The following is a 13376-nucleotide window of genomic DNA, read 5'->3' as shown; positions in this document are numbered from 1 at the left end:
AACTCAGCAGAAAGGGCCCCACGGCCCAGAAGCGCCCCGCGCCCGGCGATGGGTGGGCGGCACTGGAGAGACGGGCTCTGACCAGGCGATGGGTGGGCGGCACTGGAGAGACGGGCTCTGACCACACCTGGTCCCGGCCAGGGACGTGCCGCGGGATTCGGGCTACTCTCTAGGGAAACCAGGGTTGCTCTCGCCCTCCTCTTTTGCCTCGCACAGTTGCTCACATCTACCCGCCGCCGCCACGACGGAGCCGTCTGGGGGCCGTGAAGGGCTGGCGCCGTGCGCCTCGGCTCCCCGCGCGCCGGCTGCGCTCCGGGCCCGAGGGCGGCTGGGCCCGGCCCCTCCATCCCGCCGGCCGCTCCAATCCGGGCCGGGGGCTGGGGCTCGGGCCGTTCCTGCCCCTTCAGAGGCTGCGAGGGGACCCGTCCCCATTTGGCGGCACCTCAAGGAACAGCTTCTTCCCACTTAAGCAGGAGGAAGCGCGTCCCTTCAGACCCGGGAGCCTCGCGCCGCGCGGGCCGCCGGCTCCCTCCGCAGGTGGCGGGGCCGGGCCCGGAGCGCTGAGCCCCCGGCCGGCCGCGTTCCCGCTGCTGCGGAGCCTCTCGGGCCTCCCGGCCGCGGCCGTGCGCTGAGCTCGCCCGGGAGCCCCCTTGGGGAGCTGCTGCGGGTGCGAGTGCGCGGACCCCCAGCCCAGCCCGGCCGTCAGCAGTGCTGCGTGGGCGCCGGGGCGCTGGGGGGCGTGGGGGCGCGGCCCGCTCTCGTGGGGGCTCCTCACAGCCCGCCAGGCGGAAGGGGGCTCTCCATGGCCGCGGGCGGGGAAACGTGACCCCGGCCTCTCCCAGGATTTCCTTCTGCCCTGCGCTTTTCTAAGGCCTGCGGAATTAGGAGGAAGCCACTCAAAATGGCCCAGTTTGTGTCGGTGGTCCCCGGATCGCTAGCCTGCTGGCGTGGAGAGCTGAAGCAGCTGGGGACTGACCTCAATTAACAGGAGAATTCGGGGGTCCCCTGCAGGGAGGCATGGGAGGTAAGGAGGTGGTCTGCTGCCCAGGCAGAGCGTTTATGGATGCTTTCTCCCTGTATTTTACCAGGTCACCTCCTCTGTCGTATGTCTCTGGTTGGCATTAGAGCTCTTTTCCTGGTTATACAGGGTAATTACCGGGGAAATTGGCGAAAGAGAGAAGCCAGTTCAGAACTTAAAACTAGCCCATGTACACCTTTTAATTGTTCGGTGTCTGAAGTGTGCCTCAGAGACTATTCAACAGCCAAGAGAAGAAAGGGTTATTTGAGAGGGTTACAGAGCAAGGGCAGGGAGTTGGGAGAACGTGACAAAGTTGGAAATTAAACTTTATTTTCATTGCTATTGGAAAGCTAATTGCAGCACGCTCCATACGTACTAAGTTTGACATCTGCCACCTGTTGCAGACCTACATTTCTTTCTGCAGCTGAGAAAGGAAGTTGAGTAGTAAAACAGTAATCATGAGTTTGGACATAAATATTTCCTGGTACAGGCAGTGGGGGTGAACCTCCTTGAGAAACCAACAGTTGATTTACTTCAAATACCGACTGTGGGCACGGAGGGAGAGAAGTATATATTCCAGTTCTCAAGCATTCAGCACGGGAAGACTTAGCAGCTCCTTGCCCACCTTTGCTTCCTCAGGAACCCAGGTAAGTGCTGCTGGCCCATCCAGCTTTAGTAAGATGAACAATTTTTATAAATAATAACAGATGTATATCTTATATCTTACATCTATTTTGATAGGTATATTTGCTTTTTGTGGACTTTTTCATGGCAAAATTAAGATACCATCTTTATCTGATTTGTTCTATATCAAATTTAATTTTTTCAGAGTAGACAAATGCACCCTTAAGAGGACATGGGAGAGTGCTTGGCTAGCCATGATGGGAAGAGCAGAGAGGGGTGCCTCTCGAGAGCAGGCTAGTTGTAATTCTCCATAAATCTTCTTCTTGGCCTTCATTACATAGCCTTTGCTACCAAAGTGGAACCACATGAGGGAAAGATAAATATTTTATGTTCCTTTTTTTAGAAAATCCCTGTCCTTTTAAAATAATAATTTTACGAGTCTCCTAATTATGGCAGTGATGCATTTTCACTGCAGAAGGTTTGAAAACTATAAAAAAGACAAACTTTGACTACGGTAGTCCTGTAACCCAGAAATGACATTTTCCTCGAACATTTGGGCTCAGAATCAGGTTCTGTTCAGTAAACTGTTATAAAATGAATCTTGTTTTTTTCCAGAAGTTCCAGATCACCCCAAGGCCACCATGAATTCACTCAGCTATGCAAACACCCAATTTGGGTTGGATCTGTACCAACAGTTGATAAAATCAAAGAAGGGCAACATCTTCTTTTCCCCTCTGAACATCACGTCAGCGTTGTCCATGCTCCTATTGGGTGCTAGAAAAAACACTGCATTAGAAATTGAGAAGGTGAGAAAAGAAGGTCACTTTCTTCCTGGCTTGTCTGTTGGGGCTGGGTTTTCTCTGTCAGCTCTCTGAGCAGATGTTCCCAGACATGGCTTGCCAAACGGATAGCACAAGAAGCTGAGCAGGCAATTCCCCACGACTAGGTGAGCACAAAGCTGTTAGGGGAAGGCAAACGCTCTGCCCTCTTCTGCTCACCTGTGCCCGAACTTGCTTTGGGAGCTGGATGACAACTTACAATTGCCCAAAAATTAGAGGTGAGGCTGGAAACCTGAAGACTACTGGTAGAAGTTGTGTGTTGACTTAAAGGCATGGGAAAGCTTAGAAGTTGGCTCAGGGATGATGGAAAGATGGATGGAGAATGGGTGGATGGATGGGTGAATGGTTGCATGGTTGAAGGAATGACTGGATGGGGACACTTTTGAAGTAGGGGCTAATAAACCAACTTTTCGGTGGTTTCTTTTTCAAGAAGAGAACGTACACTGAAGTTCTTTGCTTTTTATAATAGTTTTTTTTTTTTGCTTTTCTCTGATTTAGACTGATATTTGCATAAATTTCTCTTGTCCCATTTCCTGTCTCTTGCAGCTTCTTCACTTTACTGAGGTCACAGAGAATGTAAAAGGACAAGCTACAAAAGAACTGGTGAGTCACACAGGCTTTGGGTAGAGAAATAGCACTGGGATCCAAGGGGTCAAAGTTTCAACTGAGGATGAATATCACACAAAGTCTAAAGGTTCATAAATTTAGGGGGACTCGGGACGAAAAAGGCTGGGGCGTGCAGAGAAGTTTCATGTTTCATGCCACCTACTTATTATTCTCAGATTTTTATTTTCCTGAGAGGAAGTCAGCATTGAACATAAGAGTACTGGGCTCTGGTGCCCTACAGCCTGGGTTCATATTTCAGTTTTGCTATTAACAAGTGGCTGAGGATGAGGGCCAGACACAAGTAATCCCGGCCACAGTGATCCCATTCCTTTGTGGGAAATAAGAGAATCCGCTTCAGAAACTGCACACGTGGGAAATAGCTACGACAGTGCCGGGCGTGTAGAAAGCCCTTAATAAATATTAGGTGCTATTATTATCATAAAAAATTAAGTTGTGAAAAGAATATGATTTTTTAAAGCTTTTTTTATTAATAAAAAAATTAACAACCAAAGCATTTAGATATCATCCCATTCTACATATACAATCAATAATTCTTAATATCATCACATAGTTGCATAGTCATCATTTGTTAGTACATTTGCATCGATTTAGAAAAAGAAATAAAAAGACAACAGAAAAAGAAATAAAATGATAATAGAGAAAAAAGAGACTATACGTACCATACCCCTTACCCCTCGCTTTCATTTACCACTATTTCAAACTGAATTTATTTTAACATTTGTTCCCCCTATTATTTATTTTTATTCCATATGTTCTACTCTTCTGTTGATATGGTAGATAAAAGGAGCATCAGACACAGGGTTTTCATAATCACAGAGTCTCATTGTGAAAGCTATATCATTGTTCAATCATCATCGAGAAACATGGCTACTGGAACACAGCTCTACATTTTCAGGCAGTTCCCTCCAGTCTCTCCGCTACATCTTGAACAACAAGGTGATATCTACTTAATGCATAGGAATAACCTCCAGGATAACCTCTCAACTCTGTTTGGAATCTCTCAGCCATTGACACTTGGTCTCATTTTACTCTTCCCGCTTTTAGTCGAGAAGTTTCTCTCAATCCCTTGATGTTAGTTCTCAGCTCATTCGAGGTTTTTTCTCAGTCCCTTGATGCTGAGTCTCAGCTCATTCCAGGATCTCTGTCCCACGTTGCCAGGAAGGTCCACAGCCCCGGGAGTCATGTCCCACGCAGAGAGGGGGAGGGTGGTGAGACTGCTCTTTGTGTTGGCTGGAGAGAAGGGCCACATCTGAGCAACAAAGGAGGCTCTCTTGGGGGTGACTCTTAGGCCTAAATTTTAAGTAGACTTGACCTATCCTTTGTGGGGTTAAGCTTCATGTGAACAAACCCCAAGACTGGGGGCTCAGCTTATAGCTTTGGTTGTCCACACTGCTTGTGAGAATATCAAGAGTTCAACTTGGGGAAGTTGAATTTCTCCCCACTCTCATCATTCTCCGAAGGGGGCTTGCAAATACTTTTCCAGTCACTGATCAAATCATTCTGGGATTCATCGGGGGATCACTCTGGACAAACCAACAAAATCTCATGTGCTACCTGAGAAAAGAATATGACTTTAATTAACTGATAATGAGTTTAAGAAATAAATTGAAGTATATTTTGGAAAATAATTGCTATTGGATATATCAGTTTAGAGCTTTAATATTCCTAAATTCGTTGCTAGCAAGTGGAAGGTTCTAGATTCAGTCAGGCTTGGCTTCAAAACTTTGCTCTGTGCCCTGTGTACCTCCCAGAACAGTGTCTTTGTGCTTCAGTGTTTTTTTTTTTGGTGCATGATCCGGGAGTCGGACCCGGGTCTTCCGCATGGAAGGCAGGCATTCTAACCACTGAACCACCTGTGCACCCTTTGTACTTTTAATTGGCTCCCCAGGCAGTCTAGTGCATGCTCAAGCCTGAGACTCACTGGTTTGGAGCATCTTCCTTCCTCCTCACACGGTTTCCCTACCAGGCCCTTTACTCTTGCAAGCCCCAACCTTGCCTTACATCACCCCGAATCCTGTGCTGCACGTCTTGGAGGCCAGTAGTAGCACCTGAGAACAGATGGGGTTCCTTGCCTGCTTGAGGAAAAAACACACTTTCCGATGTCAGCTCAGCATTCCCGTCAGTCAGACTTGCAACTCCAAATTCCCTAAGGAGTTGTCCCATGGGGCATGTGAGTTCTGTAACACTTTTAGCTATGACTCAGATACATTATGGTTAAAAATATTTGTGTGCAAAACAGTAACAAGGGAAATTTTGGAATGGAATCTACTTATAAGTGGGAGACTGCCATCAAGAAAGTCTTTTTGACAAAGCTTCATAACATAGGTCTAACACCATTTTGAATCAGCAGACATCAATCACCACAATGTGTCAGATGCTGTACTCGTAGTAGGGAGGAAACTTAAAAAAAAAATTAAGGACCTATGCTCAAGGACCTCATCGTCTAGTCAAGAATAATTATGATCTAGGCTTGAGGCAAAACCAGTTTCAATTTTGGAGACCTTTCTTGCCTACACATTCTCTAAAGCAGTTTTTCCCTACTGGGGCAATTTTCCCCACCTGGGGGCAGTGGACAATATTTGGAGACATTTTGTTTAATGCAATTTTATTGAGATATATTCACATATCATATAAATACTCAAGATGTACCAAGTGGCTCATAGTACCATCATATAGTTATGCATACATTGCCACAATCAAATTTTGAATGTTTTCATTACTCTAAAAGAATGCATGGAAGAATAAAAATGAAAAAGAACACTCAAAATATCCCATACTCCTTATCACACCCCCATTACTTATTTAGTTTTTTGTCCTTGTTTTCTGACTCTTCTGTGCATACCCTGGATAAAGGGAGTGTCAGCCACAGGATTTTCACAACCACACAGTCACGATATAAAAGCTATATGAATCATACAATCATTTTCAAGAATCAAGGACACTGGAATAGAGTTCAACAGTTTCAAGTATTTCCTTCTAGCTATCCTAATACACCAAAAAAGAAGAAGGAATATCTGTATAATGCATAAGAAGAATCTCCAGAGTGACCTCTTAACTATTTGAAATCTCTCAGCCACTGAAACTTTTTGTTTCAATTATCTTTCCTCTTTTGGTTAAGAAGTCTTTCTCAATCCCAGGATGCCGGGTCTAGGCTCGTCCCTGTGAGTTCTGTCCCACATTGCCAGGGAAAGTTACACCCATGGAACTGGAGGCATTTTTTGTTCATAACTTTGTGTGAGAGGTGACCTCACGGGTAGAGGTTGATGCTGCTGCTAAACATCCTACAAGGCACAGGACAGCCTCCCACAGCCAAGAATTATTGACCTCAAAATGTCTGTACTCGCCCTCTCAGCCGACTCGGCAAGTATACTCACTGCCCTCCCCCTATCTATGTGGGACATGACTCCCAGCGGTGTAAACCTCCCTGGCAACTTGGGACAGAAATCTTAGAATGAGCTGAGACTCAGTTTCAAGGGATTGAGAAAATCTTCTCGACTGAAAGGAGGAAGAGCGAAATAAGACAAAGTGTCAGTGGCTGAGAGATTTCAAACAGAGTCGAGAAATTATCCTGGAGGTTATTCTTATGCATTACATAGATATCCCCTTTTTAGTGTAAGGTGTGTTAGAGAGACTAGAGGGAAGTGCCTAAAACTGTAGAGCTGTGTTCCAGTAGCCATGATTCTTGAAGATGAATGGGTAATGATATAGCTTTCGCACTGTGACTGTGATTGTGCAAACCTTGTGTCTGATGCTCCTTTTACCTATGGTATGGACAGATGAGTAAAGAATGTGGTTGAAAAATAAATGAATAATAGGGGGAACAAGTGATAAAACAAATTGAGTAATTGAAATACTAGTGATCAATGAAAGGGACTGGTAAGGGATATAGAAAGATATAGGGGGAACTAAGGTTGAAACATAATGGGTAGATGGAAATGCTAGTGGTCAATGAGAGGGAGGGGTAAGGGGAATGGTATGTATGAATTTTTTCTTTTTACTTCTTTTTCTGGAATGATGCAAATATTCTATGAAATAATCTTGGTGATGAATATTCAGCTATGTGATGATATTTTAAGTCATTGATTATATACCAAGAATGGAATGTTCATATGTTCCAAATGTTCGTGTTTTGTATGTTGTCATGTTTTGTCAATAAAAATTTAAAAAAGAGAAATATAAAAAAAACCCAAAAGCTCACAAACAAAAGTGTCAATAGTGTTAAGATTGAGAAATCTACTTGAAACAAAAAGAACTGGGAAGAAAAAGTGTTGTGTCTTTCTGAACAGGGCAGCTTTAGAACTTTCTATCCAGATGTCAGGGAGTGCCGTGCCCTGGCCATCCTGAACATACACTGTTTCGACACCCAGGGTTTGACCATCACAGGCAGAGCCATAAACCACAATGAACATATCCAAGATGATAATGTCACCAAGGATGCAACATGGCTGCATGTCACAGCACAGCTAAAATATCCAAACTTTGACAAAAACAATGCCTTGATGGCTCATAGGAAAGAAATATGGCTCTTGCCCTAAACTTAGACTTGATCTAGATGCTGAAAGCAATCATTTGAACCAGTTGGGGCAGAATTTAATGGTAGAATGTATGGTGGTGCTTAAAGGAGTAGTGGTAGTTCAAAAGAAGAAAAAGACCAGGGTAAGTTAGGGCTGGAGGAAACAATTTCCTGAGGAGGTTGAATGTAAGGCAAATTGTGAAGGATATTTGAGGTCCCATACAGCAAATGGAAGAAAGTGAGCACAATGGTCATCAGTGAGGCTACTGAGCTTCTGGTATTACGCTAAGGGACTTAGCATTGGGCTAGTTTTTACACTGCCAGAGTAATTCAGTGGGCTCCCGTTTTGGGTTTTTGCAGGTTGACAGTACAGGAAATGTGCATCACCAATTTCAAAAGCTTCTGACTGAATTAAAGAAACCCACTGATGCTTATGGACTGAACATTGCCAATGGGCTCTATGGAGAAAAGTCATTTCAGTTTCTTCAGGTGAGTTTCACCAGAACTTCCACACTTCAGTCTGCCTCCTGGGTCCTTTGGAGAGCAAGGCAGAGCGGCTGGGCTGGCCCAGGTGGGGGTATTTACCCAAGTGCGTGAGGATGCTCACTCACAACTCTACTCCTCTGCAGTGTTGCAGAGCCTGACAAGCCACTGGAAAGGTGTGGATTTAGAGAGAATCTTCTGTGGTCAAGAGGAGATTGGAAGTTGAGTTAGTCACCACAAATGACCTGGCATAAATTCAGTCGCACTGAGTAAATTTGGTTGGGAAGTGATCTGGGAAACACATGGCTAATGGGATACTGATGGGTAGGCAGGTTTGCTGAGTTCCTGGGGAAAGTTGGGGATGCATGTAGGAATACTAAATACCCCGGATGAGAGAGATGAGAAAGGTGAGAGATATAAGGGTTGAAATACTGCTGAGATGCACCAAAAGCAAATCATCTTCAGGGCAGCTCGATTTGCAATTTGCAACCACAGCTCTTCCCTCCCTGCCCTTTCTCTAGGTGCCCTTGGCCTTTAGTGCTAGCCTACACTTTCCTCCCAGGTTAACCACATTGCACTTGTATAAAAATATTCAGAGCTTGTAGAAGTGGATTTGCTCAGGGTCTGGATTCCTGATTCCCATATATACATTTTGTGATTTAAATTCATTTAATTTAGGAATATGTAATTACTCATGCATTTTACTTAATTCCTCCTTTCTTCCTTCCCATCTCAAAGGACTACTTGGACAATATTAAGAAATTTTACCTAGCTTCTGTGGAATCTGTTGATTTTGTAAATGCTGCAGAAGAGTGTCGAAAGAAGATTAATTCCTGGGTAGAAAGCCAAACAAATGGTACAGTATGGATGGATCATTCATCTTAAAACACTCCTTGTGCGTGAAGCCCTGGGCTTGACATGGGAATCGGGGTGGACAAGGTTGGGGGTTGGGGAGATGGGTTTTGAAGGGAGGGCAGGGGTGGGGAGGAAAGGTGAGGAAAGGCAATGCAGATGGTGGAATGGTCTGAGTCAATATGAAGAGAGCCCAGAAGAACCAAGGAGGCTTCCCGGGAAGCAAACTACATGGAAAGGCCTCTTGAGACTCTGTACTTGACCATGGACGAGAGTACCTTTGTGGACCCCAAGTCTCTACTCAAATTCATCTTCGGTTCACATCCTGTTGTTGGAGTCAGAGCCTTAAGTTCTGATGATGAATCCTTAAGAGCAAGCATTAGAAAGGGTGTCCTTCCCCTGTGCTACATGGGAAGCAAACAGCTCTCCTGTAAGCAACTCTTCTTGCCGTGGGCAGCTGGAAGGCCCTCAGCCACATCTCATTCACACACCCTGCAGGCCTTATCATGGCTGACGTCCCCATCCTCAGCAGAGAGCTTGACCTGGGACGAAGCCACCGCCCACTCCCATCTGTACGGCCCATTATAAGCCACACCTTCATCAATTCAAAGTGGAGAATGGACAATGATATACCCAAGGAAGTGGTGTCTGACAGCACAGGACTTGTGCTTCAGAGTATTGATTTTATGGCACTTGTTCTAAAGAACAATCAGGCCCTACATCCATTTAAAAAGGAAGGAAAGAAGGAAGGAAGGAAGAGGGGACTCTATTGAAGTAGTGGCTAGAATCAATGTATCAGTATTTAGTGTGAAATAACGGATGTCTCCCTTGGGTGGTGAACCTGAACTCCTTTCCCTTAACAAGACAAGGTGTCTATACTCCAGGTGTACCTGGCACCATGAGGAAATCCATAGTTGGTGAATCGCTGTCTGCAAATATCTAAAGTGGTAACAGGTGAATAATTACTGGTCAGTAGGGACCACTTGCAAAACACCTTTGAGGCATACTACTTACACCTTGATTAGCAGACCATTTTTCTTTCTTTTGCAGGAAAAATCAAGGACTTATTCCCCAGGGACTCTCTTGACAACACCACCAAACTGGTTCTGGCAAGTGCAATCTGGTTCAAGGGGCTGTGGACCCAGAAATTTAATAAAGAATATACCAAAGAAGGAAAGTTTTGGGTGAACAAGGTAGAATCTCTGTTTTATCTGTGTAATGTAATGTGGTCATACATGGAATTGAGACACCTGCTAGAATGCACAACCATTCATAAAAAATGGAAATTGTCCTGGCTATTTTTTTAATTGTTTAATTTACATGCCTTCATTTGGTTGGGCATACATGCAGAAACTTTGGTCTCTGAGTTTCTTATTATCTCTTAAGAGAAGAGTACTTTTGGAATGTCAATGACATTATTATTATTTTTTTTATCTGTACTTCCCTTGGTATTTGTTTAACACATTAATTTATGGTAGGATACAAGCAAACCTGTGCAGATGATGAAACAGAGATCATCCTTTAACTTGGCCTTCCTGGAGGACGAGGAGGCCAAGATCCTGGAAATGCCATACAAAGGCAAAGAACTAAGCATGTTTGTGCTGCTACCAAATGAAACAGATGGTCTGCAGAAGGTAAAGTCTCACACCTGCAATTCCTAGAGCCACAATGCTTGTAGGTGCTGTTCTTAGAAGCAGTGCTGTCTGAGTGGAGGGGCGGCTGCCAGAGCTCACACAGAGAGTAGATTTTTTTCTTCCCTGTGGGTAGTCTAAAGAGGATTCCATAAGGAACCTGGCTGGTTGCAAAAATCAAGTCTCCTATGTATCATAGGCACATTATGGGAGAATATGTAGAAAAATTTATCCTCCAGGTTCCATTAAAATTCTGATGAAAACTCTGGAATCTCACCTCTGATAAAAAATGTACATGAGCAAACAGGCATAACATTTTGCAACTACAGGGATCTCTGATGTAGTCCAATCTATTCATTTTACGATAAGGAAATGAAGACTTGGAGAGTTCGGGAGGATATGGGAAAAAATGTACAAGTCTACCACTAAATAAAACCGAGCAAATTGAAAGAATGCAGGGTACCACTGTGCACTTATTAAATCAGGGTAGTTTAGTAGACGGTTGAAAAAGAGATTGCTTTTTAAAGCCTACTATTCAGTTTAGAAATATTCTGACTTTAGGAGGTCAGAAATCATTTTGAACCTGATTCCTAGGAGTAAATAAAAAAAAGTGAGATTAATGAAATTTTTTAGCATCGTTATAGTGGTCAAATATAATGTGTCTTGTAATATGAAAGACATTATCTGGTGTGTAAAAGACAGTCCAAAAGTGGAAGCTGGTTTTACTATGCCGGACAATGGTGATGCTGCCGCTACAGTGAGCCCGCTGCCTTTGTGCAGTATAGGGAATTGGAAATCCTTGAGGCGAGTGAAATGGCAAAATACATGAGGCTCCATTACAATGTCTGCAACCGCAGTTATCAGTATCATCAGTTATCCCAGTAACATCAATAACCCCTATGGGTGCCAGTCTAAACGGGGCAGAAGCTTTTGGACCACGGTGGCTCAAAACAATGAAAACTGAAAAGAAGGAACAGTGGTAAATATTTGTATTACCAGTGTTTCAGCCTAGGGCCTGGTGCAAAGTGAAGGATTAATAAATGAATTTAAGTACACTTTTTATACATGGAATGTGTTTGATGGTTTTGTATATAAGAATTTAAGGTTGATTGAGGGAAGTATATAACAGTGTGGGAAAAGGTTACAAATATGTCAAGCAAGAAAAGGGATAAAAATAATATGTATAGTATAGTTGTACTCTGTAAAACATTATGGGCACATGGAATAACAAGAAGGGGCTTTTTAAGAAGGAAAAGGGCAGTTGGTCTCCAGCATAAGGATAATCTTTTACAAAATAACCTCTTATAATGGTTCTGTTTTTGCATATCTCTATATACAATCGAAATAAATGCACTGACATATGCAGGACTGTCCCTTTCCGCCCACTTGAATGTAATCTATCTAACAGACTGAGCCTTCCGTATTTTACACTTATTGTTAAATAAAGGCTTCCCACATGAACCAATTCGATGTTAAATTGAGCTCAATATGCATTGATCATCATGTAAGTTCCTTTATTCCATTGTATAGCTTGAAGATAAACTCACCGCTGAGAAATTAATGGAGTGGATGAGCTCATCAAATATGAGCCAGAGGGACGTGGATCTGTGCTTCCCTCGGTTCAAAGTGGAGGAGAGCTACGACCTAAAAACCGAGCTGAGAGCCATGGGGATGGGGGATGCCTTCAATCCACAGAACGCCGACCTCTCGGGCATGACTGGGGGCCAGGATCTCGTGGTATCCAAAATCCTGCATAAAGCCTACGTGGAGGTGACTGAAGAGGGCACGGAGGCTGCAGCCGCCACTGGCATAGTAATTGTTGCAACATCGTTACCAATTATTGAAAAGTTCCACTGTGATCACCCTTTCCTATACCTCATCAGCCACTGTGAGACCAAGAGCATCCTCTTCATTGGCAGATTCTCTTCCCCTTAGGAGCTATTAGCCTGGCACTACTTTGCGGAAAAGGTCATGGAGATGGTGAAATGTTTACTGGAAAGAAGAGCTTCTCTTCAATTCATCTTTCTTTCCAATCTCATATTATCACTAAAAAAAATGATGGTTGAAGTAATAGAGTTATATGACTATCTTTCTCCTTCTACACACATATACAAACACACTGTTTCCCATGAAAATCCCATTTGGGACAAAAATGTTCAACATCAAAGTGAGAGAGAAGGATATTTCAACACTGCATCTTTCTTAAATTTGAAATATCATTTTGATGGTGACCTATTTAAAATGATAGGTCACCTATCATTTTAGGTTGAATCTTCTCTTCAACCTAGATGCCCAAATTTTGTTGAAATTGAATGAGATATGACTCTTAGAGCTCTAAATTTTGCCTTCTATAAAGTACCTATATCAATAAAACCGTGACTTACTAGAAGTACATGTTGCTTTCCCTCTTTTTTTCTTCTCAACAAACTGCAAGTAACTAACCACGTATTGAAAGATAATTCAGTCAATAGGTTAACCATATAGAGAGTTAAATGCAAAACAAAGATCAGGTGTGATGAGTTTGGAGGTCAGGGAGGGTTTTCAACCTGAAGGGTTACAGCCCAAATAAGAACTTTCTATTGTGTTCCAAAAGAAGTGGAAATCCATTCCAGATAGTTTTGTTTGTTTCTCAAAGATAACAATAAGCTGATTCTGCCTACATCTTGAAAATCTACCTACGGCTACTATAATTTAATGGATGAGAGGAAACGGCAGTGTGGATGCTTGGGATAAAGTAGGAAAAGTACGGTGTTGGGAGAGATGATAGAGAGAAATAGATGCATATGAGA

General features: G+C 43.5%; 2 protein-coding genes across 2 annotated transcripts in view; one reads left to right on the top strand and one right to left on the bottom strand.

The window, feature by feature from the left end:
* LOC143662543 (serpin B3-like) overlaps positions 1-13376 on the bottom strand; it is a 61506-nt gene that overhangs the window by 25943 nt on the left and 22187 nt on the right. The window lies entirely within an intron of this gene.
* On the top strand, positions 1441-12961 carry LOC143662542 (serpin B3-like). The gene is made up of 8 exons (XM_077136123.1): positions 1441-1665; positions 2258-2448; positions 3028-3084; positions 7982-8110; positions 8843-8960; positions 10007-10149; positions 10435-10590; positions 12118-12961. The coding sequence occupies exons 2-8, from the start codon at positions 2284-2286 to the stop codon at positions 12520-12522; spliced, it is 1173 nt and encodes a 390-aa protein (XP_076992238.1). The 5' UTR covers positions 1441-1665; positions 2258-2283; the 3' UTR covers positions 12523-12961.

This window comes from Tamandua tetradactyla, chromosome 18 (genome assembly GCF_023851605.1).
Source record: "Tamandua tetradactyla isolate mTamTet1 chromosome 18, mTamTet1.pri, whole genome shotgun sequence".
Classification (NCBI taxonomy): Eukaryota; Metazoa; Chordata; class Mammalia; order Pilosa; family Myrmecophagidae; genus Tamandua; species Tamandua tetradactyla.
The sequence above is the reverse complement of the archived record's forward strand: the minus strand, read 5'-3'. Positions and strand labels throughout refer to the sequence as shown.

Excerpts from the sequence above, each read along its gene's own strand:
- LOC143662542 (XM_077136123.1), top strand. The coding sequence starts at position 2,284 with ATGAATTCACTCAGCTATGCAAACACCCAATTTGGGTTGGATCTGTAC. Across the intron at positions 2,449-3,027 it reads CTGCATTAGAAATTGAGAAG|CTTCTTCACTTTACTGAGGT; the intron begins GTGAGAAAAGAA and ends TGTCTCTTGCAG. Across the intron at positions 8,111-8,842 it reads AGTCATTTCAGTTTCTTCAG|GACTACTTGGACAATATTAA; the intron begins GTGAGTTTCACC and ends CCCATCTCAAAG.